Raw genomic sequence first — 24754 nt, 5'->3', positions numbered from 1 at the left:
CTTCCCGTCTGCCTTCCCCGCTGCCGCTGTCAGGAAGCAAACGCTGCCTCCCGTCCCCTTTGCTTTCACCGCCGCAGTCCTGCTTGTGGGGTTGGTGCCGGTTCTGTCTCCTTCCCCTTTTCTACTGGCCTCTCGCAACGAGGCAGGCACAGCACTAAAATTGTCAAGAGAGAGATAAAAGCTGGGAGATCATCCTTTTTCTCTCTCTTTTTCTTCCTTTTTTTTTTTTTGAAAGGAGATAATTAGGAGCAGAATCTCTGCGAGGAAGAAGATCTTTCCATCATTACTTTATCTCCAGGCAGCTACTCTAATCTCTCCAGGGATACAGTGCTTTCAAGCACCGTATTCTTTCTGTGTTTTTCTCTTTTTTTTTTTTTTTTTTTTTTTTTAATGCTTTAATCCCTGTGTAGTTCACCCACTTTTGCTACGAAGCAGCAAGTCGGCGAGAGCCACCGCTTGCGTGCGTGTGTGTGTCCGTCAGCGGCTGCGCGTGAGAGCGCCTGCGATTCTGCCTTCAATTAAACACGCTTTGGGTTTGATCCATGTGGGTCCGCGGGGAATGCTTCCCGAGGGAAATGTAGACGCTGTTCGTAGGGATAATTCAGCAGCAGGTTAAAGCTGACACAAAAAGCCGAACCCAAGCTGCAGAGGGGCTGAGGTGAGGAGCTCCGTGCTCCTCGTGGTTGCGATGCAGGGATATGGGGAGAGCATCAGGTGGGCCCCTTCCCATCTCTGCTGGCTTAGGAAAACGTGGGCAGCTTCGTGTCCGAGCCACGGGGAGCAGGGCTGCCGTGGGCTGTGCCTTTGCAGGATCAAAGCCACTCAACGCCATCTTAGGCTGACGAGGCAGGTGTATGGGGGGTATTTTCCACACGGCGTGGCTGGGTGCCCACCTGTAAATGAAGTCACGGCAGCAGCAGCGACCTGCTGGAGCACTGCACGAGCCCCATTGAGCTTCCTGCCCGCAGGAGCGAGTGGAGCAGGCTCCCTGCAGGACGCAGAAGCACAGGGAAGCAATTAAGGCAGCCTCCCATCGCTAGGACAGGGCAGGTTGTAGGGCTTTTTGTTCCGTCACCTGCTGGGGACACGTGCAACCCACCTTGGCTGGGTCCAAAGGGGATGGAGGTTGGCGTGGCACGGAGGGACACAACCCGTGAGCCCCAGTTGAGGTATCCCAACCCCCAGTGTGGAAATTTCAGCGTTTTCTTCTCAAACCTCATAATTAATAGGTTCAGCCCTCAGGTGGGAGGGTTTCCAGCCACCGTGTTTGCCCTGGTGATCTCGTTCTCTGCACAGCGAAGTCCTTTGGGGGGAGGCTTGTTTTGAGGCTGGCTAAGCTCTTGGTCTGCTGGAAACCCCGCGGCAGTGAGCGTCACAGTTTAGCAAAGCACCTCTGCTCCTTCTACATCTTTAATTTCTCTTTTATTTATTTATATATATATATTTTTTTTTTTTCCCCGTCTCTTTTGGGAAGAGGTATCCAGACACTGCGCAGTGCCCAAGGCACATCTCATGGCCACAGCACGCTCTCAGCACAGCTGTTGAACGTCTCCTCCTTTAACCCTCCCAAGAACGATTTTATTTTCCCCTGCCTCGGTGCACAAAGCGTTGTTTTTCAACAGGCTGCTGTCCTTAGAGAGGCTCGGGTCTTTTCCTGAGTGGTTATGTTTAATTTAGAAGCTGCCGATATCTGTAAGTCACTGCAATTACTCCTTCCAGCCAGCAGCGCCATCGATTTGTTACCTCCTACCGTCTCCTCCAACCAACCAGCCTTTTAAGCCCTGGAGCAGGTTTTTGGTTCTCGCAGGGCTCAGACAACCAAAAATTGTACCTTCCTGCTCTTTTTTTCCACCCAGATGTGGAACACGCAGCCGCAAAGCGGCAGGGCTGGGGCTCGCCTCTCCCAGGAGGGAAATCAAATATTTATTCCTGCTCTTGATTCCCGTCTCTCAACCAGTTTCTAATCTCTCCATAATGACTTCGTTTCCTTAAGAGCCTTATAGGGAAGAGTTTGCCGTAAGCCTTTAAAATGCCTGGGCAAATTAGAGCCAGCCTTCCCGTGCCCCCCATGCTGCTGAAGTGTCCCCAAGGTTGTGGGGACGTAGCTTCAGGTGAGTTTTGGTGCCGGTGACCTTTTGGTAGGGGTTTTCCATCTCCCTCCTGGTGGACATCCAGCATCCTGGAGGATGGGGGGGATTTTTCCTGGGGGATTTTCCCTTCTTTTTTGACCGCAAGCAGCACAGGGCTCGGGTTTGCAGCCCGCCTCCCCCCCCACAGCACCCCACAGGAGGCTCCGACAGAAACACCACGTTTATTTTCCACAGCCAGCATTACAAAAGGAAACGTCCCGACACGACACGGCCACGCGCAAGCGAGCGAGCAAGGCGGGGGGGGACACCAAGATCACAGTGTTTCCCACTTGGCACAGGGGCTGCGCTGTGTCCCCACCGCGTCCCCCCCTCCCCGGCGGGCTGGCCCCTCTGCCCCCCTTGTCCCCGAGCCGCAGCAGGGGGGCAGCTGGTGCCGAAGGTGCAAAGTGGGACTTTTTTATGGGGTTGGGGGAGCACTGGAAGCTGGACATCACACGAGCGACCATGAAACCCCCCCCAAAATACCCCCCACCCCCTGGCACACACACACACGCACGCACACATCAAGACACCGATGACCACACGCGTGGAAACATCGCACCCGCAGGCACCCCACGGGGGAAAACCCCCTCCCGGCCCCAAAGCCAGCGGCTCCCTTCGCCCCAGCCCCATGCCACCCGTGTCCCCGTCCCCAACCAGCTCAAAACAGGGGACCGAGGCACAGCTGAGGCCAGCACCCCCCCTGCGAGCAGCTCAGTGCCCAAAATGCTGGGGGGAAGAGGGGAGATGGCAGGGAATACTGTCCCCATGTCCATTTTCCTTGCTTGTGCTCCGTTCCCTTTTGCACCCCAAATAGGATCGGGTGCACGGGGACGAGGCTCTGCCCCTCTTCCCCTGCCCTCTGCGTGGGCATTGGGGCCTTGGCATGGGGAATGCTTAAAAATAAATAAATAGATAAATAAATAAATAAATAGATAGATAAATAAATAAAATAAATAGACCCCCACAGGGCTCCTTTCACCCATGGGGGGCCTACGGGGCCTGGCACATTTGACCAGAGCAGAGCTGAAGGGGAAGAGGGGAGGATGCTGATGGCTCCCAGCAAACATCTCGGGGCCCCGTGGGAGGCCGGGCTCACAAACCCAAATATCGGGGCGATAAAAATAAACGGGTGAAGGGGGGTGCCCCGCTCCCAGCTCCCCCAGGCCCCATAGACACAACAGCCAGCGTATGGCACGGCCCAGAAAGAGGGCAAGGTGGGGAGGGGACAGCATGCCGGGGGGGGGTGAGCCGTGCCAAGGAGCCCCCCCGGGATGCTGCCATGGGGGCACGGAGCACGGCCCCGTTGTGGTGGTGGAGGTGGTGGCAGGGCCCGCTGGTCGGGGAGGGGACAAAGGGGCTTTTCCTGCTGTCCGCGGGCTGCTCACGCCTTCCTCCCCTCCTCACAGGCGGTGAAGGCGGCCTTGGTGGCCCCCCCGAAGACCTCCACGGCCTGGTCGTCCCACTGGATGACGTTGCCCTGCAGGCGGGAGGTGCAGTTGGCCAAGGCCAGGATCTCCGCCGGGGCCAGCATGTGGTCCCACACGCCGAACTGCGCCAGCTCCCCCACGAAGGCCTGCGTGGCATCAAAGCGGCCGCCCAGCGTGTCCTGGGGATGGGGAAGGGGATGGAGGTCAGGTTAGCCAGCGGAGAAGCACCCCCCGACCCTATTAACCAAAGCCCCGTGCACCATGGGCCGGAGGGTACCTGCTCCTGGCCCAGGATGATGACGCCCTGGGGCTTGATGGCGTGCCACGAGGCCAGGTTCTCGCCGGCGCCCCGCTGCTCGCCGTCCTGGTACGCCGACCACTTGCCGTCCCGGGTGGTCCACGCCACACAGATGTGGTGCCAGGCCTTGTCCTTCAGGCTCAGCGGCAGCTGGGCGACCTTTGGGTGGAAAGCGAGAGCTCGGCACTCGGCGGGGCTGCTGGTGGACCCCTGGATCCCCCAGGCTCCCCATCCCTCCTTGGGCAGCACCCCAAATCCTGCGGGCATCCAGATCTGCTGCTTCTCCCCCCGAAAACCCACCCCGTAGAGCCGTCCTCCCCATCCTCTTCCTCCATGACCCTTCTTCCCATCTCTTCCTCCTCATGGCCCCCCATGCCGATCCCAGCTCTGCATTCCTCCAGGCCAAGGTGGTGCAAACACAAGGAATGGGGGACCAGACCCGGTGATGCCCATGGGACCCTTGGGAACACCAAGAGATGGAGGGAAGGGGACGAGGGAAGGCGCTTCCCTTCTGTCCCGCTCCATCTGGGCTGACCTTGTCATTGATGAGCAGCTCCAGGGGGTTGGTGCCCCACTCCAGCAGCACGATCTCGTTGGCTTGGCTGGGGACGGAGTAAGAGAAAGGGGTGCCGAGCCCCGCCAGGGCCTTGGACTTCAGCCACATGCAGATGGTGAAGGCGTAGAGCTCCGGCAGGCTCTTCTTCATGCGGGCGTACATGTAGTTGTTCTGCACCGGGATGGTCACCTTGAAGGCGTCGGGAGGGCTGTAGCCTGGAGATCCTGAATGTTAGGGATGGGGAGGAGAGAAAAGGAGGGTCAGGAGCTGCTCTTGGGGTGGGGACACCCATCCTGGGGCTCCCCTGGAGGTGCACCTTGGGGTTGGCGGCGTGGGGTGCTGCCTGGTTCCCCGTCGGGCAGGACTCACCGTGCTCCAGCTCGGCCACCCGGCTCTGCAGGGAGTTGAGCTCCTTCTCGATGTCGTGCTGCTGCTGGCTGCGGTCGCTGTTGGCGGCCTGCCGCTCCTTCTGCAGGGTCAGGATCTTGGAGAGGAGCTGCTCCTCCAGCTGCTCCATCTTGGTGTGCAGCGCGTCGCGGGCGAGCGCCGGGGCGGTGGGCACCGAGCCGTTGGCACGGGCCGGCAGCTCCTGCTGCGCTCGGAGGGAGAGAAGTCAACACGGTGTCAGCACAAAAAGGTTAAATTCACTACCCTGGGGGCTTCTCCAAGAGCTTCATCCCCATCACCCTCATCATTACAACAAGGCCACCTCGGTTTTGGCTGCTTTAGGGGCAAAGCAAGGCCAGGTGCTCGCGCCATCCCGCTGCTTGCTTTGCTGTTTCAGCACGGCCGGTGCCGTAGCGTCGTGTCCCAGGGCTGCAATCCTCTTAACCCGGCTCAGCCCCTGTGTGGGCGCGTGCACGCGTGCCAGGTCAGGCAGGTAGCCCCCCGACGGCCTAAAGCCAGCCTCACCCATCTGCTGGCATGGCCCCAGCCGCCGGGACACGTGTAAGCAGTGCCACGGAGGAACGGGGTCGGTGGCTGTGACCCGTCCCGTGGGGACACGGTGACACCCCCGCCCCGCCGAGCTGCCCTGGCTGGAGGAAAGCCAGGCTTGGCCATGCTGGATGAGGCCGCCACGGATGGGAACGGCAGGGGGAAAGCAGCAGGGAGAGGAAGAGCGGAAGGTGGTGTTGGCGTGAGCGCAAGTGGAGCCGGACCAGGAGGGAACACGCTGAGGCTGGAAGCGAGGAGATGCTGCCAAGAGCCAGCGAAGCTCCGGGCTCGGGAAAAGCCTCCAGCAGGGACTGCCGGGGCAAGACCTCCGCAGGTTTTGCTGAGGAAACCAAAGCGGAGAAGCAAAACCAAAGGGGAGGGTGGGCAGAGAGCAGGTGCCAGCCCCAAGCAGCGGGCACACGGCTTTCTCCAGGATGCCCCTGCGGAGAGAAAAACCCCTCCCAGGAGGGAAAAGCACCCGGCAAAGAGCATCCTGCCTCTGGTCCCCATAACACAGAGGGGTTAGGCAGGGAGCAGTGCCATGGGTACACGTTAGTCAGGGCCCTGTGCGTGCTCCCCTGCGCCGTGCCTGCAGGCTGCGACTGCTGGAGCCGGGGGCTGGACGCCTGCCTCCCCGCCGCACGCCCAGCTCCATCTGCTCAGCACCAAAAAAGAAAAGACTGGGCGCTCCTGTCGCTCCTGCTAGCCCCCGATAGCCTGCCCTACATTACTCAACATGGGCTGAGCACCGGCTTTTTTTATTTCACCCCCCTCTCTTCAACTTTTCTTCCTGTGGCTTTCTCACTTCTCTCACTCCGTGGCATCTCCTCGTGTGCCCTCCTGTCCCGTTGGGCTGCCTCTCCTTAAAAATCACCCCCCGCATCTCCCAGCTCTTTTTTTTTTTTTCCTCTCCCCAATTATTCACCAAACTATTAATTACGGCTGTGCAGCTGTTATTTACCGGCGGCTTTCGGGGAGGGGAGCTGGGGGGAGCGCCTCCTCCCCGGCTGTTCGGTGGGCGCCCAGCTTCCCATCTGCCGCCGCGAGTGGGCAGCGGGTGCGGGGGAGGCTCGCTCGGCATTTTTTTGGCCACCGAAGCCGGGCGAGGAGATTGAGTGCTGCCAGGTAATATTAATCACGTTAAATGTCAGCGGCTGGCGGGGGGTTTAGGGGGGGGGCGGCGGGGCCCGGCACGCACTTGCTCAGCCTGGAGTCATTGTTGGGCAAATGCACTTTCATTTATGTAAGGAGCTCAGGGCCGTAATTTACTAATGCATCAGCAAATCTGCTCCCCGGGGCTTCCCCTCGTGCCCTGCTCACCTCGACTGAGGAGACGAGGAGGGCAGGGACGAGGGACGATGCCCACCGTGGGACCCGGAGCGGGGTGCACCCCGGGGTAAAAGCTCACGGCGCATTTCCATCGCCCCCGAGCCTCGCTCAGGGCTCTGATCCCTTGGGTGCCCCTGGCTGTGCAGCCAGCTCCTCCATCTCCAGGCCGTGCCCCTCCGAGGAGCCGTCCTCCTCCCTCCCAAAGCTCTCTCCGTTTCAATTTGCAGCAGTAATTAAAAGCCTGGAAAAAGGAGCATCTGGCTCCCCGGCTCGGCGTGCCAGGGAGATGCGTCCCGGCGTGCGGAGAGCGAGGGGGGGGAAAGGAAAAGGGGAGGAAAAAGGCCAGCCACGCTGTGCCCGGAGGAAAAACACCGAGAAAGGCTTTCGGGAGACATTAGGGAGAGAAACAGACGATGCTCCTTGGTGAGACAGGGTCAGGGAGGGCTCCCCGATGCCCCCACCCATCCCCTCGCCCATGGGGGCACAGAGCCTGCCCCGCTTCCCCTGGGGCAAACCAAGAATCAAATGACTGAATAGGTTTTGTATCGATAAATCTCACATCTTACAGGGCCCAGGTTATATCGATGATCTGCCAGCCCCCAAAGCATCCAGCATCAAGCCTTGTTGACAAAACCACAGATATCACCTCCCCGGGGCGATTTGCTTCACCCCTCTCCCCAAACCGAGCTCAACCAGGATCCCCTCTCCCTCCTTCCCCCTTCCAGGGAACCCCAGTGGGAATTTCGGGTATCCTCGAGGTGCCGCACAGCATCCTATCCGGATGGATCCCCCAAATATCGCGTGCTCCTTGGGCACGTGTGGATGTGGGTGAGCCAGAGCCCCCCTATAGCCTGCGGGACCCCGCTCGTGCGAACCCTTCCCTGGGGTGGGTGCTTTGTAGGGAATTAAGGGCAGGTGGGCTTCGCTGCTGGGGACGAGGAGGATGGGCAGCAAGTCCCAAAGATGCCTCCTTCCCCTGCGTGTGGCCTGCTGCTGTAAGAGGGGACAGAGGGGCAAAACCAGCCCCGAAACCATCCGTTCTGCCCCGAGGGGGCCTGGGGATCAGTAGGGAAAGCGATGGGGACCCAAATGAGAAGACGGGGCAGCCGAGGGCTCGCAGGTGGCTCTGACCCTGGTGCACCTCGGGGGTGTCCCCGCAGCACCTGGGGGCTCTCCTGCGCCCTATCCACCGCCCTCCCCTAATTGCGCTCCCTCCCAACCACAGACCCAAACCATCCCACCTCCATTCACACCCAGGCTGGGCTCCCCCCCAGCCTTCCCCCGCCCCCCCGAGCCCTCTCCCCGCACCTCGATGCGCTCGATGCGGTCCTGGAGAGCTCGCACCGCTTCCTCCAGCTCCCTGACAGCGGGCGGCTCGGCGGGGGGATGCCCCATGGTGCCGGGCTTGGGGGCTGCCCGCAACCCAGCGGCGGGGGCTTGGGGTGCCCGGAACCCCCCTTCGCAGCGGCTCAGCTTGCCGGTGAGCTCCCGGATTGTCTCCTGGTCCATGCGGATCCTTTCTTTTTGCTCCAGCGCCGTGCGGCGGAGCTGCGCCGCGGCGCTGCGCAGGGCCAGCAGCTCCTCGGGGCCGGTGGTCCCCGGGCCGGTGGCCGCGGGGCACTCTGCGCTCAGCGGGGTGCAGACGAAGCGGCTGAAAAGAGGAGGGGGAGAACCGGGGAGCCGAGGACCGGCGCTGGCCAAAGCCTCGGCGGGGCCGTGCAGGGCCCCCAGCCCCTTATCGGCCGGGGGGAGCAGGGCGGCGGCGGCCGAGTCATTGTCGGAGGAGGAGGAGGAGGAAGGGGGAGAGGAAGAGGCGGCGGTGCCGGCCGGGTGGACGCTGGCGATGATGCAGATGATGGCCCCCAGGAAAGCCAGCATGCCCGCCGCCAGCAGCACGGCCAGAAACTTCAGGGTGGCAGCGGCGTGGGGGGCGCGGGGCCCGAGGACGGCGAGAAAAAGGGAGCCGGAGGGATGGACGGACAGACGGACAGCCCGGAGGCAGCCGATGGATGGGCGGATGGACGGACAGACACGGACGGATGGATGGATGGCAGCAGCACCGGCGCCGGGGCCCCGTGGCGCCGCCTTTATATGCGCCGGGCGGTGCCGCACGCCCCCCCCCCGGCCCGCCCCGGGGCGGCTCCGAGCCCCGAAGCCCCCCCCTAAAAAGCAGCACCGAGAAAAAATGGGGAAAAAATGGGATAAATGGGTTTGGGAAGGGGGTGATGCTCAGGTGAGCATCCTGCCCCTGCTTGGTTCCTGCCAAGCCTCCATCCCGTCTCGCCCAGGGATCCACAAGGGCTGCGCGGCACAACAACCCCCTTCCAGCCCGGCTGTCCTTATTTTCAGGTCTCCCATCCCAATAAATGCATCTCCTGTCATCCCACCCCATAATTAGGGCTGTCTGAGCCGGCACGCTCAGGCACAACCTCACCGATGTCCGTGTGTCCCATCCAGCCTGGCATCCACCTCTCCATCCTTCTTCCTGCTCCAAAAAAACGTGGCTGAGACGACTTAGGAGGCAAAAGAGCTGCCCCAGGATGCCCCCACTGTGTTTTTTTTTGGCATTCAGCGGGGTTGAGGTGAGCCTGGCACAAGCAGCATGAAATCTTTGGCTGTGCTTTGCTTTGGCAGGCAGCGATCCCTGCTAAAAACACAACATTTCTGGAGAGGGCAGCCCCAGGGCTTCGTGAGCTGCAGATGCTGGAGATGTTCCCCAAGCTGGCACCCTCTGGACAAGACCCGAGTCACGTCAGGGAACAATAGCATTAAGGGAATTTGGGGTCAATGGTCGCCTCAGAGGATGCCAGGCACTGGCTGTGCCTAGAAACTACCCAGAAAGTGTGAAGTCGCCGTGGTTCTCCCCATGGTTCTCCCCTTCCAGCCCTCGTTGCCCCAAACCACCCCCTTTCCCCATCGCAGCTCAGAACAGAGCATCCTTCCCCGCTGCCCCCATCCCACCTCCCCCCCAGGCCCCATCCCACCCCCTCCCCAAGAACAACGACCACATTTGGAATGTAACAATTTATTGGGGTTAATTTTTTTTTTCCTTTTTTTTTTTTTTCTCTTTTTTAACTCCCCATTTCTGGCATTGATACAATATTCAAGAGCAGCAGAAAGAACAAAATGTACAAGAATACAAGAGTAATTAGCACAACCCCCACCCCCAAAACCTGGAGCAAACCAGTTTTTTCTTTGCGGGAAGCGCCAGGGGAAGGGGCGATTCAATCGCCCCTCCGGCGGCTGTGCCTCCCACCCATCCGCTCTAGACAGAGTTTAGCCAGCTGGGAACTGGATTAAAAACAAAACAAAACACCAAAAAAAAAGAAAAAAGAAAAAAACAAAACAAAACAGAACAAAAGCAAACACTATTTAAAATGAAAATTGCAAGACAAAAAAAAAATATATAGATATACAATTCATCCGTGCACAATTCTTAAATGCATTTTTTTTTTTCAAAATAAAAAAAAAAATTACAAGATACATATTTAGGTTTGTTTTAAATTAAAAAAAAACAAATGACCGCCTTCACTCTGTATGCCAAGTGAGGGGGAAATGAAGGGACAGATGGGGTGCACCAGAACCACCAGCACTCTAGGAGTTCATTCTGCCCTTCTCTAAGAGAAGGAGCAAGGCTCTGGTGCTGCCAAAACTCAAGCGCGGGCAGGAGCTGAAGCACCCGAGTACCACAGAGCTCAGTGGGGCAACCTCCGCCTGCTCGGCGTTGGAAGAGTTGCAGGAACCTGCAGGATTCGAGCCTAAGCTTGGCACTGGGGAAGGTGAAAGGAAGAAACAGATGAGGCAGGCCCCTGTCCTCCACCACCACTGGATGACTTTCTACCCAAAAGGGAAAGAAACGAAACCAAAAAATCCCAAAGTAAGAGAGAGAGAGTCCTCCGTTCTCGAGGAGCAAACAAGGCTTCACGGCGGGGGAGAGGGGGAAGGAGGGGAGGACAGCAAACCAAGCTAACGGGGGCAAGAAGGGGGGCACGGGTACGATGACTTCTTCCTAAGACGAGTCATCACGGCCAATTTTTACTTATTTTTTATTCTGTTTGAGAACTTGACCTAAGGCCACGTCCGCAGCAGGCTGGCCCCTTCGGCCACCTACCTGCTGAGGAGAACCTACCTGCCTCTGCTCTGCCCGGGGGGCAGCCTCAGGCCCTAAATACCAGGGCAAAGCCAGAGCCCCACAAAGCTCAGAACAAAGCCAGGAGAGCCGGGGCTCTGCTGGGAGCTGGCTCTGCAGGGGCTCGTCCTGACCGTGCCCCTTCAGAAGAGCTGCCGGAGACAGCCTGGTCTCCCATGGGCAGACCAAGAACAGCACCTTTCGCTGCTGGAAGGAGAAATGGGAAGAAAAGAAGAAGAACTCGAAGCCCTGTGGCAGCTTTTGAAGCGCGGCAGCCAGGACGGAGCGCGCACGGGGTGGGACGGGACGGGCTGGTGGCAGAGGGGAGGGGGCGTTCCTTTGATCCTCGGATATTTCTAGATTAAAAAAAAGTAAAATAAGATCCCAGCTCTTGCACGATTATTGGGCGATTGAAAGATGCAGCGAAAGCAAGCGACATTGGAGTAAAAGGATGCGCCAGGCAAGGAGGAAAAAGGTCTTGTCAGAAGAGGGGGGGAGGAAGGAGGCGAGGGGGAATAAAAAAAAAACCAAGCACTTAGCCAGACACGCGCTCCAGGTTTGTCACACCTCCCTGGGGACAAAGATCTGCTCCCAAGCCGTCTCACTAATGCCACGGCCCAGACTGGGCAGAAGCGGGGGGGACTTGGGACAGCACCCCCAGCACGGCAGAGCCCAGAGAAAGCTTTTCCTCTGCTGCCAGGAGGCCCCCAAAAAGGTAGTTGCCTCCAGGCAGCTGCCGAAACCTCCTCTACAAAGAGGGGCCGGGAAAGGGAGTGAAATCCCTCGGAAGACTCAGCTCAGAGACAGCTCCTACCTGGTAAAGAGCAGGACTGGGTTTCATTATTTCGTTACGGTTATTTCAGAAACCTCCCTGGGAACGTCGGGACGGGGAGAAGAAACGCTCCTCCGAAAACAGAGCTCAAGTCGTGGCTCACCACAGCCGGGCCTGCTCACCACAGCCTGTTTTGTTTTTTTCCTCTGTTTTCCACCCCAAAAGGAGCTCGCATCTCATCGGCTTCACGCTCTGCTCGGCCAGGAGGGAGGAGAGCACGAGACGGGAGGCTGCGGGAAGCACTGAGAGACCTCGACGGGTAGGGAGGGAGAGAGAAGAGGAAGCTCCCGAGGACAGCAGGGGCTAAGGGAGGCGTCGGGACATCCCTCGCCGAGCCCAGGGCACCAGAGAAATCCAGGCAGAGAACTGTCCTGGCGTCCCCTGCCTGCCACCTTCTGCTCAGACGCCAAGCTCTGGTGGCTCAGAGACCCTAAAAGGAGGAGAGGCGAGTCTGCGTGAGCCCCCGCTGGGCTTAATCCTCGGGGGGAGGGAGAGGAGAGACGGCGATTTGGCAGGAAAGGTACATGCCCACCCCAAATCTAGCAGCTTGCTGTGCATGCAAAGTCAAGTCAACTGTTTCCGTGTTGCGGGCCTGGCCCCAAGGCTCGGGCAGAACCAGGGCCGGCCCTGGCTGAAGGCCGGGAAAAACCATTTGGAGACTCCACCTTAGCTCACAGGAGAGGGATGGGAGGGAAGGGAACTCACTCCGACACTCGGGAGGCAAGGACGGGCAGGGTTTGCAGACGGGGGTTCCTCCAACACGCAACTTGCCTTTTTCAGCTAGGAGACGGCTGCTCAGTCCCAAGGACGCCTTTCCCTCCAGTTCAAGCAAGCCAAACACCATCCCAGACACACATGCTTCGATACTACAAAATACTCTTTTCTCTAAGGACCGTCTAAAACCACTACAGTTTGTGCAATCACTGCATTTATTAGTCATTTTTTAAACTCTCTCTCTCGCTCGCTCTCTCGCGCTCTCTCTCTCCCTGTAGAAATTTTTTTTTTAAGCTTTTCTTTTTTTTTTTTATGCAAAACTAATCATTTCACTTTTTCCACTCCATCATAAAATCTCCTCTAAAAACACAACAACAAGAGAACAAACATGGCACAGACACAGAGAATTACCTCCCTGTTTTTGTTTTCTGTTTTCCTAGGGGTTACGGGGAAGGGAAGGGGATACTTTCAGATAAACTCCTCCCTCCACCCCGTGCCCTTTCCTAAAGGGCACGGGGAGATCTTTTCCTCCCATCCCCGTTGCGGAGCATGGGCAAAAATTTCGGAGGGGGAGCACGACCCACGTGAATCCGAGGGTCGGTTGCTCAGCCCCAAGCGGCTCGTCCACCTGAGGGAACTTTTGAGGCTGCTGCTGCCTTCGGGTTAGCCGACCTAACCCGAAAAGAGCACAGGATCTTTGTTTCAGATCCAGAGGTTCAGGGTTTGGGTCCCACCTGGTGACCCCCCCGGGGTGGGGGATGCGTCACACAAGCGGCCGAGCTGTGTCTGCAAGCCGGATCGTACTCCTTTCATCGCACTCCTTTCTTCCTCCAGAGGATCTACCACAAGTTCCTCTGCCGCAACAAGCCCCCCCCTGTCTCCTCACCACAGGAAGAAGGTCCTCGCGGAGTAGCCCTACAACGACCCCACTGTTTTGCTCTTCACAGACAGTCCCCTTCGCTTGTCACTCTGGAGAGAGGCAAAACCCCTTCGGTTAAACAACTCCTGCCCCCTCGCCCCCACAGAACACCGCACAAGAGACACTGGGGAAAAGGATTCTGCCAAGCGAGCACACCTTGGCCAAAACACATCAAGAGTTTCCTATTAAAGTTCCCTTTTTATCTCCCACTTAAACGCTTCGGTTTGTGTTTTTTGTTTTTGTTTTTTTTTTTCAGGACCTCATTACCACGAAACGAAACACATCACCACACGCACACCAAACAGCAACTGAACGACCTAAAGTGACTGGCCGGTTTGCATCCACCCTGCAAAGAAGCTCCTCTTATCCTGCAGCCTCCAAATAGTTGATTTTTTTTTGTTGTTATTGTTGTTATTTAGAAGGGGAAGAAGAGAAATATCTCCTTGCTATTTCCCGCAGAGCTTTTCCCTCTAGGTACAAACTTCGAAGCTGCAGTCGCACGGATAGGCTATGCTAAAATAAGGGATCCCCGGGTGTGCCAGGCACAGGAGAAGATGCCAAAGTAAAGACACAAAGAATACAGGCAGGTATTGATACAGACACGCACACGAGTCCAACGAGTTATAGGAAGCCTTAGCTGGGTGAATGGATCGGGGAAGTCTCTTTCTCCCTGCCCCTAAGCTTCAGCTGTGAATGCGACCGCATCCCCAAAGCCTCCACTGAGCTCTTAAAGGAGAGGAAAAGGAAGAGGGGAGAGGACCAGCACACGCGTGCTTCTGATGCGAGAGAGACAGTTATTTCTTGCCAGCACCTTTGGGTGACAGTTGTACGGGCCCTTTCAGGTCCCAAAAGGGCAGTGGGGAGCCCTCTTCCCCGGCTGCGGGACGGACGCACGGCCTCAGCCCCGCTCCCACCACGGAAAGGCCGGGGGGGGGGACACGGACATCTCATGCCCTCTCCCCCAAGCAAGTGCAAGTGCTGAAGGCCAGGAGGAAGATCTGGCTGGAAGCAGGCTCCTCTTTCTCCTCCCTCTCCCCCCTGCAAGGCTGAGCAAGGCGGAAGATGCAGGAGGAGGAGGAGGAGGAGGAGGAGGAGGAAGAGGAGGGCGCGGGCCACCTGAAAGCGGCCGGCCAACTGCCAAGGTAGCACCAATATTTGGAGGGAAGGGGAAGCCGACGTGGGACGGTTTGTGGTGTGGGGCGGCCCCACGGCCCCAGCTTCGTCCCCAGCACCTTGCAGGCACCTCACGCCCCTCTCCTCCTTGCCCCGGGGGGCCTGGAGCAGCAGCACCGTGCGAGATGGCGGCTCCAGGCCGCGGGCCAAGGAGGGCGAGGACTTGTAGGGTCGGCGTGGTGGTGGTGGGGAAATAGAGGGATGGAAGAGACTGCATGCACCGTGAGGGGGGGGGGAAAGGCTCATGGGGTGGGGGCTCCAGTCCTCTCCCGTCCGCCCCTCAAGGCTCCGGAGCTCCTCTGCGGTTTTTGTCGAAGATGGAAGGGGGAGGAGGGGGAAGAGCGGCCCAAAGGCTCCGCCGCCGGTTGGACAACACCACACTCAAGGACAAACAACCACTCGCCAGCCCCACCGCCGCCTCCTGCTCCCCCCCCTCCAGCCTCCGGGCAGGCAGGGAGGAGGACGAGGAGGAGGAGGAGGAGGAAGGGCGGCGGTGAGGGACGAGGGACAGCGCAGGGGAGAAGGAGAGAACCAAGGACAGCCATTCACACCACGACTTCTCGCAGGGAGAGCTCCCCCCACGGCCCCCCCGGAGCAAGGGGGGGGACCTGGCTCGCTCACTTGCTGCCGCCTCCCCCGCCGCCCGCCGCCGCCGCCACCTTCTCGAAATCCTCGGCGTTGCAGAACTCCTTGATGGTGACGGTGAGGAGGTTGCTGGTGACATCCGTGACCACCACGTTAGAGCAAGGGGACATCTCGGGACGCCAGTCGCCAGCCTCCTGCTCCGGCTCGGAAGAAGAAAGGGACAAGGAAGGCGTCTGCCCCCCGCCGCAGCCCCCCGGGGGGGGACGCTTGCTGGTGGCCGCCGACTCGGGTGGGATGGAGAGGTCGAGGACCTCGGACTCGCGCCAGTCGGGGACGGCCGGGCTGAGGGTCTCGGGGAGCAGCTTGGGAGGGGAATCATCCGGGTCGGACGAGGAGTGGGGGGCGGGCGAGGGGCAGCCGGAGGAGCTGGAGCTGGGGGCGTCGTACGGGGTGGAGCCCATCATGAGCCCGCAGGAGGCCGCCTGGGAGCCTTCGGCCTCCCCTTTGCCTTCCAGGGAGGGGGCGGGCGCGGCGGAGGGCTTGTTGTAGAGCGAGAAGCCGCCGAACTTCATGTGGCGGATCTGGGTGCGGAGGACGCTCTCGCTGAACTTTTTGCTCTTGCCGATGACGCGGTTTCGGGAGGGGATCTTGGGCCGAGCCAGGGCGCCGGTGCCGTTGGCCGGCTTGCCGCCTTTGTCAATGACTTTGAGGTTGAGGATGATGCGGCTGCGCTTGGGCTCGCGGGGCTTCACCTTGCGGTTAATGATGCGGACGGTCTCCGAGAAGGGCGAGACGGGGGGACGGATGCCGGCCCCGCCGCCCACGCTCCCCCCGTTTTGGGGGTCCGGGCGAGGCAGGGGGCGGCGGGACATGCGGTGGCACCGTCGGATGTCTTTCTTGAGCCGGTGCACCGCGGCGCTGGAGTGGAGCTTGGGAGACGAGGTGCTAGAACCGGGCTTGACAGAAAAGTGTACATCCCCAATGTGGAGGGCCTCCGCCTGGGCCCGAGCCTGCGGTGGTGGGGAGAGAGAAAAAAAAAACAGGGTCAGAGAGGTAGCCTAAGCACAGCCACATCTCAAGGCGGGCGCGGAACAGCAATGCCAGGTCACAAACATGACAACCACACACCCACGCCACCTCCCCTCGAACCCACCGGTGATCTGGGCCCCAAAAATGCAGCTCTGTTGGGGTGAGCTCCCACTTTCAGCGCCAGACTGCCAGTTCTGGCCCCAGCCTGGCACCGAGGGGGCATCCCAAACTGAAATCCGGTCTCAAGAGAGGGGGCTCATTCCCCTGTCCTCTGGGAATGAGCAAGAGATGAGGGGGAGGCAGAGAGTACCACATCCAGTTCGCTTTTCCCCCTCCCAACAAGACATATCTGCTCTTCTGCTAGGCACAGTAGGTCTTGAAAATCAAAGATGAAGGTGGGTGAGGGTGGTCTGATGGAAGCTGTCTTTGCTAAGCACAAGAAACGCGGAGACCCGAAGCTTAATTTTTAACGAGAGACCACAGGCAGGCTGCTGAGCCCTGTTCTGCTGGGTGAGCAAGGTCCGATGTTCAAAGCCGGAGATGAGGCGAGCTGGAGATTGAGTGAAGTTTAACTACATCTCTGAGGAAGCCACTGCTTCGCCCTTTTGAACACCGAACCTTTTAAAGGCTGTTATTGAAACAGCAGGAGCAACACTGCCTTAACTGCTTGGTGCCAGCCCCCCAAGAGCCAGGGCAGAGGAACAAGACTTCCAAGCTCTTCTGTCCCTCAGAGACAGCACCTCGGTTCACAAATCTGAGACAGGAGCAATTCCAACCCCATCCAAAGTTTAATGGGGCGAGCCCCCCCTCTCCCGTTAACCATCTAGCGAGCAGCTTTCCCCATCTCGTGGGCACAGCCAGAACTGCAGTGCTCCGAGGCAGCTGCTTTGCTTCCCCAACTTTTTCTCTCCGCTTGCCCCCTCATGCAAGCCAAGCTCGGGATGGCCGCCTGCCAGCTGAGAGCTTAAGCACTCCAACACCATCTCCTTTGTCGCCCTGCAGGCTGTGCCTCCTACCGAAGAAACGCCTGGGGAAGAAAAAAAAAAATGTTCTTGTAAAGGCAGCAATCTAACAGATCTAAGCGAGGGGCCCAGGCCTGCTCTTGCACAATGAGCTCAGAGCCCTGGGCCCGCGGCCCCAGGGAGCTCTGCCCTCACCCCGTGCCCCTCGCCTCCCACCGAGGGCCCAACAAGAAGCACAGACCTTGAACGAGGACGTGAAGACATTTTGTTCCTCCCTGGCTAAGGCTGGGTTGTTCCCTGCAGTTCTCCTTACATCCTGGCTGTAAAAGGAGTGCAAGGATGAGGCCTCCTTCCCCTGGCGTACGCGAAAACGCAGACTGAAGGTTCGCCAGCGGCAGGGATTCAGCCTCACGCCATCACCCCACGCCCAAAACGGTTCAGAAAAGGGATAGACACGGTTCCGTCTCAGGCATCCGACAGGCTGGAGCACAGCAGCAGCTCCGGATGAATCTCCTGCCCCTTGCCTCAACTCTCCGTGCTCCTACCCCAACCACCAGTGATGCGGAGACTCCCATGGCAGGGGGAGCGTCACTGCTGGCCACTTCTGAAGTCCTGCTGCTGTCCCATTTTCTGCCTGTGCACATCGAGCAGCTCCTGCCCTGTCCTGACAGAGATCTGCCTTTGCTTGGTGCTTACGGAGCAGCTAGCACCCGGCACTGCTCCATGCCTAGGACTCCCCCAGCGTGCCACCACAACCAGGTCTCCTTCATTTACTACGTGTCTGCATTTCCAGTCACTTCTGGGGCACTTCTTCAAGGCTGAAGCTGCCTCCAACTCACGTTTCAGCTCTCTGCATTCATTAAATTCCCGTTTTGGTGCTCTCCATGCAGACTCCTTGGCCAAACTCTTAAGAGACAGGGTAAGCAGGGAGCTCCCCAGCTGCTCTGCCGCTGCTCCCAGCGCTCAGCTTCAACACCAGTTCCACAGAACAATATGCAAATCTGCTGGTCACCTTCAGCTTGTTTCTCCAGGTAAGGTTTCAAGAAAAAATAGTATCGGATGCTTTATCTAAGACCAGCCCCCACAGCTCTCTCTCACTCACGAAGCTCCGTATTCCTAGCGCAGGATCAGGTTTATTCAGGCATTGGCTTCACGACCTCCGGTCCCTTCCCTGCAGAGCACAGGGCATTTTCGGGGCTCGGTCCTTTCCTTCTCTTGTTTCCAACTTCAAGCAACGTGCACCTGCTGTTTCCAGGAGACTCCACGTGCAGGTTTAGCTGCTGGAAACGTACCTCATCCTGCTACAGGTGCGTTGCTCTACCACGCTCGAGGGCTGTGCGAGCACCGAGGCTTTGACAACGAACCTGTTCCATCCTCTTGGCCACTTCACCGGGTCATTTCTCCACCCAGAACTCTTCCAAAATGGGAACTACCTCGCTGGGGCTGGCTGTTTGCCCCCGCAGGGTTTGCTCACCGCTGAAGGAGTGCTCAGCACGGCCATGAAGTAATTCGCTCTCGGCTTACAGCTCAGCCTACATCAGGAGGCAGCTTCTGGAGGCTTGCTGCAGTGCTCTGTCACGAGAGCCAGGCAATTGCTAGGATCGCTTCCCTTCCCCCCGCTTCCCTTTTGGGATATGTATCACCTTTATTTAGCTTGTACAGCTCTTTCCCATTGCCTCTGGGAGCTCGTATTATCTCCCTTGTTCCCTACTATTTCTGAATAAATGTCCCTTGAGGCCCGGCGAGCATATTTGTTCATTCATTCCCTTAACGCGCCGAGGCGCACAAGCACGTACACCGACACGTGCTTTGGGAAGGCCTGCTTACCTGATTTGTATCAAAACCTTCGCAAGGTCCTTTTTTTGTTTTGTTTTGTTTTCCTCCCAGATTGCAAGGCAACAGATTTCTCGTTAATTATTTCAAGATCGAGTGATTTCCCGTAGCACTGCCGCGCCACAGCAGCGCTACTCTCTCGCCCATTACTGGTTCTGCTTTGTCTTTTATTCTCCACCTGCATTCCCACAGTCCTTGTTCCAAACGGCACTTGCAAGAGCTCCTCTTTTCCCCTTTCTGGCTGCCATTCTGCCTTTTTATTGCCCTTTTTCTTCTGCAGCCTTCCAAGCGGCAAGGCGACGGCAAGCCAGCTCAGAGCACAGCTCTCCCAAGCAACCCCGCCATAAACCAAAGTTTCCCTCCTGGATGGGGAACAAAATGCTACAAAGGGGGAACGGGCTGCTTTCAAACCGCTCGGGGATAATTTACGAACGGGGAGGAGATCAAAAGAAAGCCAGCTCCAACTTCAGAGTTCAAGAAAGGGCGAAGTGACAGAACAAGGCGCTGCTCTGCCCCTTCGGCCCCCCTCTCCTTCGCTCTGCTCTCGGTTACTGATCTCTCCCTATTAACCTCCTCCAGCCTTTTTCCCCTCAGTGTATTTCCAGCCACCCCGAAGGGGAGTCTTTGCTAGCCACCCACTGAGCCTGGAGACCAGGCTCTGGCTCTTAATAGCACGCGCTAGACTTTATTAGATTAGCTGGTGAGTTTTGCATTCCTCACAGCGGCGCGCCGAGGGAAAAGCAAAGCAGAAAGAGCAAACCAAGCAGGGGGGAAGAGGAAGATCACCACGGCGTGCACGAGAGGTTCGTGCCTCTCTCCAACCTTGCACGAGCAGCCCCCCCACCCTCAAGCTGAAGGACCTGTCCTCAAGGAAGGCTTCTCTCAAAGCAGGAGGGTTTGAGCCTCACGCGCCGCGCTGCCCGTTTCGGACCAAGGGCTCTGCTTCCCAGGCACAAAGCTCGCAGCATACCAGGAGCCTCCCAAGAATTACAGCCTCCCGCCAAGCTTGATCTCAGCTGTGGGAAAGTTTGCCCCTAGTACGCAGAGGATAAAGACCCATTTCCTGCCCAAAAACTCTGCTGTTGGAATTCACAGGGGTCCCTTACGGGGCCGGCCATCTCGGTAGCGGGCCCCGCAGAGCCCAGCCCGTGGTTTTCCTTTGCAGGCTGGTCAAAAGGGCAAGCGTTATGCAGTTCTTTGCCTGGCTCAGAAAGGCAGCAGGTGGCTGAAGATGCAGCTTTTCAGAGCTTTTCCCAAGGCGTGGGCCTCTAACCTGCTGCAACGCTTTCTGCAAACCCCCCCTGGGTGCCTGTCTGCAGCTTTCGACAACTAATCCCTGGATAAACCTATCCCCACCTGCACCCTAAAACACCCACGCAGGCCAGGGGACAAGGGTGTACCAGGGCACGTATTTCCACGCCTTCCTGGAGGCTCAAAAGACCAAGTTCAAGCACTGACACACGCGAAGACCCTAGCAAGCCACCGAGCCGAGGGCAGCCCGGTCGGCCAACGCAGTCCTAGGCCAGGCTCTGACTTGAACGTCACTCCATCCAGGCCTAATCTGCTCAGCCAGCAGATCAAAAAGAATATTGTTCGAACTGCCAACCCCAAAGGCTCCCTCCGGGAAGCGAGAGTCAAATTTCTCCCCCTGCTTCCGAAATTCTCGCTGCCAAGAGAGCCACAAAGGTCGCTGGCGATGCGCGAGGCAGAGCCGCGTCCCGCTCGTCCCGCGGCAGCGCCAGCCCCGTGGCGTTATCAGGGGCCACGCCTGCATCTTCGGCAGGTCAGAAGCTTTGACCGAGCCGCACGGGGAGCGAACACGACCTGCTGATTAGTGCACCGGTCCCAGCTGCTCCTCTAGCTGCTCAAGGTTTGCCTGAACAGAGCTCCAACAAGTTGAGATGGAGCTGGCTGAGACGCGGTTACTTCTCGCTGCCTGGCCCGGGGTGTTGTTTGTTTTTTTTTTTAAGGCAGGATCAGAAGTCGCAGAAAACGGCAAGTCGAAGCACCGGCAGCTCACCAGCTCCATCTCCCCAAGCTGCAAATGGAGTGAGAGCGATGGGGCTCTGCCCTGCCCTGCCCAAGCGGGCAGCAGCCTCCAGGAGAGCACGTCTTCCCCCTCATCTCGTCCCACCTTCTCCGAAGTACCAAACCTAGCAGTTACACAAACCTACGGGTTTTCGGTAACATTTGAGAAGCTGGCAGAGGGAAGATGTGCCACGGAAACGTGTCAGGGATGTGATTCAAAGGATGCTGTTGAATAATTCAGGTTCCAAGTTTGGGAGGTTTTAAAGAGCAAGGGGGAGAAGAGGAGGAACGAGTGGGTTTTTGTTGTTTTCTTTTCCCTCGCTTTTTTTTTTTTGGTGGTTGTTTTTTTGTTTGTTTGTTTGATCGAGAACAAAAAATTGGCAACGGATTTTGCCGTAACACGTTCAGAATCAGAAGAAAATAAACTGATTAGACACGGTAAAGTCAAAAGCAGAGAATAAACAAAGAAGGAAGACACTCTTCTACCACCGAACAATGCCAGGTGTTACAAATACCAGCATTTTTTAATTCAGGCAGAGACCTATTTTAAGCCAGCGGTTTCCCTTTAAGCCTCCCTCTGCATTGTTGGAACCCTACACACTAGGGTTTCATTTAATGCATGACTGCCAGAAAGAGAAAAACCAACTAGTCCAGTTTCCCCGTACAGAGATGAAGAGGTGGTACGGATCGCTTACGTTTGGCGTTTCTGTGTCTGCAGGCTGAAAAACTGTGAGCAGCAGAAGAGGCGAGCGACAAAGGAGGAAGAGGACAGATCTATCAGCAGGACTTTCGGAGGATTACCCCTGTCCCCTGGGTTTTACTCGGGGCATCAGAACCCGCCCGTTGCTGCATTTCTCCTACGTTAGGTGCTCGCACAGCGGAGCAGAGGTGACACCCTACCCCTGGTTGTTCCCGGTGCTCGTTCAGCTCAAGTGCTACACTAACTTGAGTAAAGCTCCTGCTGCTGTCAGCAAGAGGAGAGCATTAACCTGTTTCACAGATGGGGAAGCATGCACAAAGGCTAAACCACTTGCTCAAAGCCCCAGACTGACTGGGTGATGGAGACACCTCGCTACACCATCCGCCCCGGCCGTCCCAGGGCTTCGCACCGGATCGAAACCAGGGAAGCTCCGAATTCCCTTATGTGCCTTAATCGTACAAAGGTGCATTGTGCTTCTACGTTCATCTGGAGTCTGTGATCAAGATAGTTGGGGGAGATTGTGGGGGGGAGGAGGAAGGAAAGCAAGGAGTTCTGCCTTTGGACTAATAAATCCACAGAGCTCGCATGGATGTCACACAGCTACCAGGCTTCCGAATTAAAAAAAATAAGTAAAAAACGTAAGGGGAGAGCTGCGCTAGGACTCCCTTCGTCATTCTCTGCAAGAAGGCAGAGCTGCTACAGCGATACCTTCTCGCGAAGGCGCAGGGTCTATCAGAGAGGCACCGCCAGCTCCAGCTGCTACCCTACACGGAGCAGAAACATTCCTCCCCCCCTCCCCAAAAAAAAAAACAACAGCAAAACCAAACCAGCCTGCAGCTTACAGATCAAACCACGCGGCTCCCGCGGAGCACCCAGACGCTGCAACGCGAGCAGGACCCCCGGCACGGCCGCTCGGCGCGCTGCGAAGTGGCAGGAGGCGGCGGGGAGCGGGGCAGGCTCGCTCGCTACTGCGACAGCGGCAGAAGGCCGTGCAAGGAAGGAGGAGGAGGAGGAAGGGGGGGGAAAGGAAAGGAAAGGATTCCGGAGCAGGGAACCGCAGCCTCGCCACGCACAGCCCCGCGTGTGCCTCCCTGCCCCCTGCCCCGAGCGGGGCGCGCGGAAGCGCGGTGCTTCCAAGGGCACGGCTCCGCCAGGGGTCCGGCGGCGGTGGCGGTGGTGGCGGGCTAGGCCCGAGTTGTTTAAATAAGAGTTACCTTCAGGAGAAAAGTTTTGGGCTTCGGTCCTCTCTTCTTGGGGCCGTACAGCTCCCGTTCCCGTTCCCTTTGGGGAGCCGAAGCGGGGAGGAGAAGTTAGAAGGGGGTCCGGGCGGTGGGGGGACGCGCGGCCGCCCCCCCCCCCTTTCCGCCCCGCTCGCCCTTGCGGCACCCCATGGCTGGGGTAACCCCACAGGGCCTGGCCCTACTCACTTCTGCTCGAAGGCGGCGATGAGGCGCGAGTCCAGGATGTTCTCCTCGGGCTCCCAGGTGCTGTACCTGCCGGGGCGGGTTGGCGAGACAGGAGCAAAAGGGGTGAGCCCCCCAAGCACCCCCATAGAGCCCCTACCAGACCCCATCATGCACCCCCCCACCCCCTGGGGAAGGGGGGGGGGGGTTGGGGAGGTGGGGGGCGCTGCCCCATTGCACTCACTTGATGGCCCAGCCCTTCCATTTCACCAGGTACTCGATGCGCCCCTGAAAAACACAGGGAAGGAAGGGGGGGGGGGGGGGTAAAAAAAAAATAATAATAAAAAAAATGAAAGATGGGGAGGGGGATAAAGGGAGGTGAGAGCGGGTCGGGGGAGGACCCATAAGCAGGCAGAGGAGCATCCCATCCACCCTACAACCCCCCCCCCGGCACCCCCATAGCGGCCCCGCACCTTTCGGATGCGCCGCTTGATGATGGACTCGGCGGCGAAGACGCGCTCCCCCACTGCAGACAGCTCCATCTTGGGCTCCTCGGCGGCGGCGGCGGCGCCCACAGCCCATAATAATCCCGCCCGCCCGCCTGCCCCCCCCCTGCACCGCTCCGCCCCGCTCCGCTCCGCTCCGACCGCCCCCAATGCGCCCCCCCCCCCCCCATAGCCCCAATCCCAACCCCAACCCCGCCGCGGGGACGCGCACGCCCGCGCGCCCCCTCGTGACCCGTCCTCCCCCCCCCCCCCCCAAAAAAAAATAAAATTTGTAAAAAAGGGGGGGTTAATGGGGTCGAGGGGGGGGGTTGGTACGAAAAGGAGCGATGCGAAGGGCAGAAAGATGGGGGAAATGGGAAATGAATCAAAAAATGTGAAAAATAAAACGGGAGGGAAAAGTGCAAAAGGCCTCGTTTGGCTGCTTTTCGCGTCATCGTCTCTGTCTCGTCAGGCGCCGCCGCGAGGGAAACAGGCCCCAAAATCTTAGTGATGATCATGAAAAATCAAGTGGGTGGGTGCTGGGGGGGATTCCCCGCCTCGAGTGCTCCGTAAAAGCGCCCCCTGATACCATCTTGCAGGTGGTAACGGGGCAGGAGGGGGGAGCTAAACCCCAATAATGCCCAACAAACCCCAGTGAACCCCAAAAACCCAACAAACGCCCCCAGATAAACAGCGAACCCCAGCCAAACCCAAAATGACACAAAATGGCAGCCAGGCCGGGGGCCCCCACGGCCCCGTGTTTGTGCTCGGCCCTCATCCTGCGCCGTGAGGCGCCTGGAAAAGAGCGAGTGGCCAGCACCCGTCGTGTTTTGGTGTTTTTAATTGCGTTGATTAATGCTGTCCATACAAACGAGCGCTTCAGGCTCCCCATCCAGCTGCCCCCAGTAAATGGGGGGCTCCCCAGGGCCTGCTCCTCGCCCCCTGGGACAGGAGGGGGCCCAGGCCTGCTGCGTGGCCCCAGACCTTGTACAGGTCTCAGCCCAGCCCTGGCTCTTTCCTTTTTGGCCTCTCCGAGCAGAACCAGCAGCTGAGGAGCCACATCCCTGGGTATTTCCCTTATTTCGTTCCTGTTTCCAGGAAAACTCTCAGACAGAGGAGATGGCGGTCCCAGAGCAGCTGCTGGTCCTCACAAGAAAATTGTTGGGAAGCAACAAGACGTGTGGGTGCTATGAGGCCTTCCTCACCACAACCCCTGGCACGCAGCATTTAAGCACAGGAGGTGTGAGAACATTTTTATTTTATTGATATAAAATAAAATAATAT

General features: G+C 58.3%; 2 protein-coding genes across 3 annotated transcripts; both read right to left on the bottom strand.

The window, feature by feature from the left end:
- Positions 1–2292: 2292 nt before the first annotated feature.
- NPTXR (neuronal pentraxin receptor) lies at positions 2293–8757 on the bottom strand. The gene is made up of 5 exons (XM_027450823.3): positions 7987–8757; positions 4783–5005; positions 4393–4637; positions 3837–4016; positions 2293–3738 (listed from the first exon to the last, which is right to left on the bottom strand). The coding sequence occupies exons 1-5, from the start codon at positions 8554–8556 to the stop codon at positions 3514–3516; spliced, it is 1443 nt and encodes a 480-aa protein (XP_027306624.3). The 5' UTR covers positions 8557–8757; the 3' UTR covers positions 2293–3513.
- Positions 8758–11753: 2996 nt separating this feature from the next.
- CBX6 (chromobox 6) lies at positions 11754–23628 on the bottom strand. 2 transcript variants are annotated; one of them, XM_072037460.1, is made up of 5 exons: positions 23459–23628; positions 23230–23273; positions 23010–23075; positions 22797–22863; positions 11754–15986 (listed from the first exon to the last, which is right to left on the bottom strand). In XM_072037460.1, exons 1-5 carry the CDS (start codon positions 23525–23527, stop codon positions 15063–15065), a joined length of 1170 nt encoding a protein of 389 aa, XP_071893561.1. In that variant the 5' UTR covers positions 23528–23628; the 3' UTR covers positions 11754–15062. The 2 variants fall into 2 exon arrangements, with proteins under 2 accessions (XP_071893561.1, XP_027306613.1); XM_027450812.3 differs by having other exon boundaries at positions 11754–16040; positions 23459–23624.
- Between the last annotated feature and the right edge of the window lie 1126 nt (positions 23629–24754).

This window comes from Anas platyrhynchos, chromosome 1 (assembly GCF_047663525.1).
Source record: "Anas platyrhynchos isolate ZD024472 breed Pekin duck chromosome 1, IASCAAS_PekinDuck_T2T, whole genome shotgun sequence".
NCBI classification, from domain to species: domain Eukaryota; kingdom Metazoa; phylum Chordata; class Aves; order Anseriformes; family Anatidae; genus Anas; species Anas platyrhynchos.
This window is presented reverse-complemented; position numbering and strand designations above follow the sequence as displayed.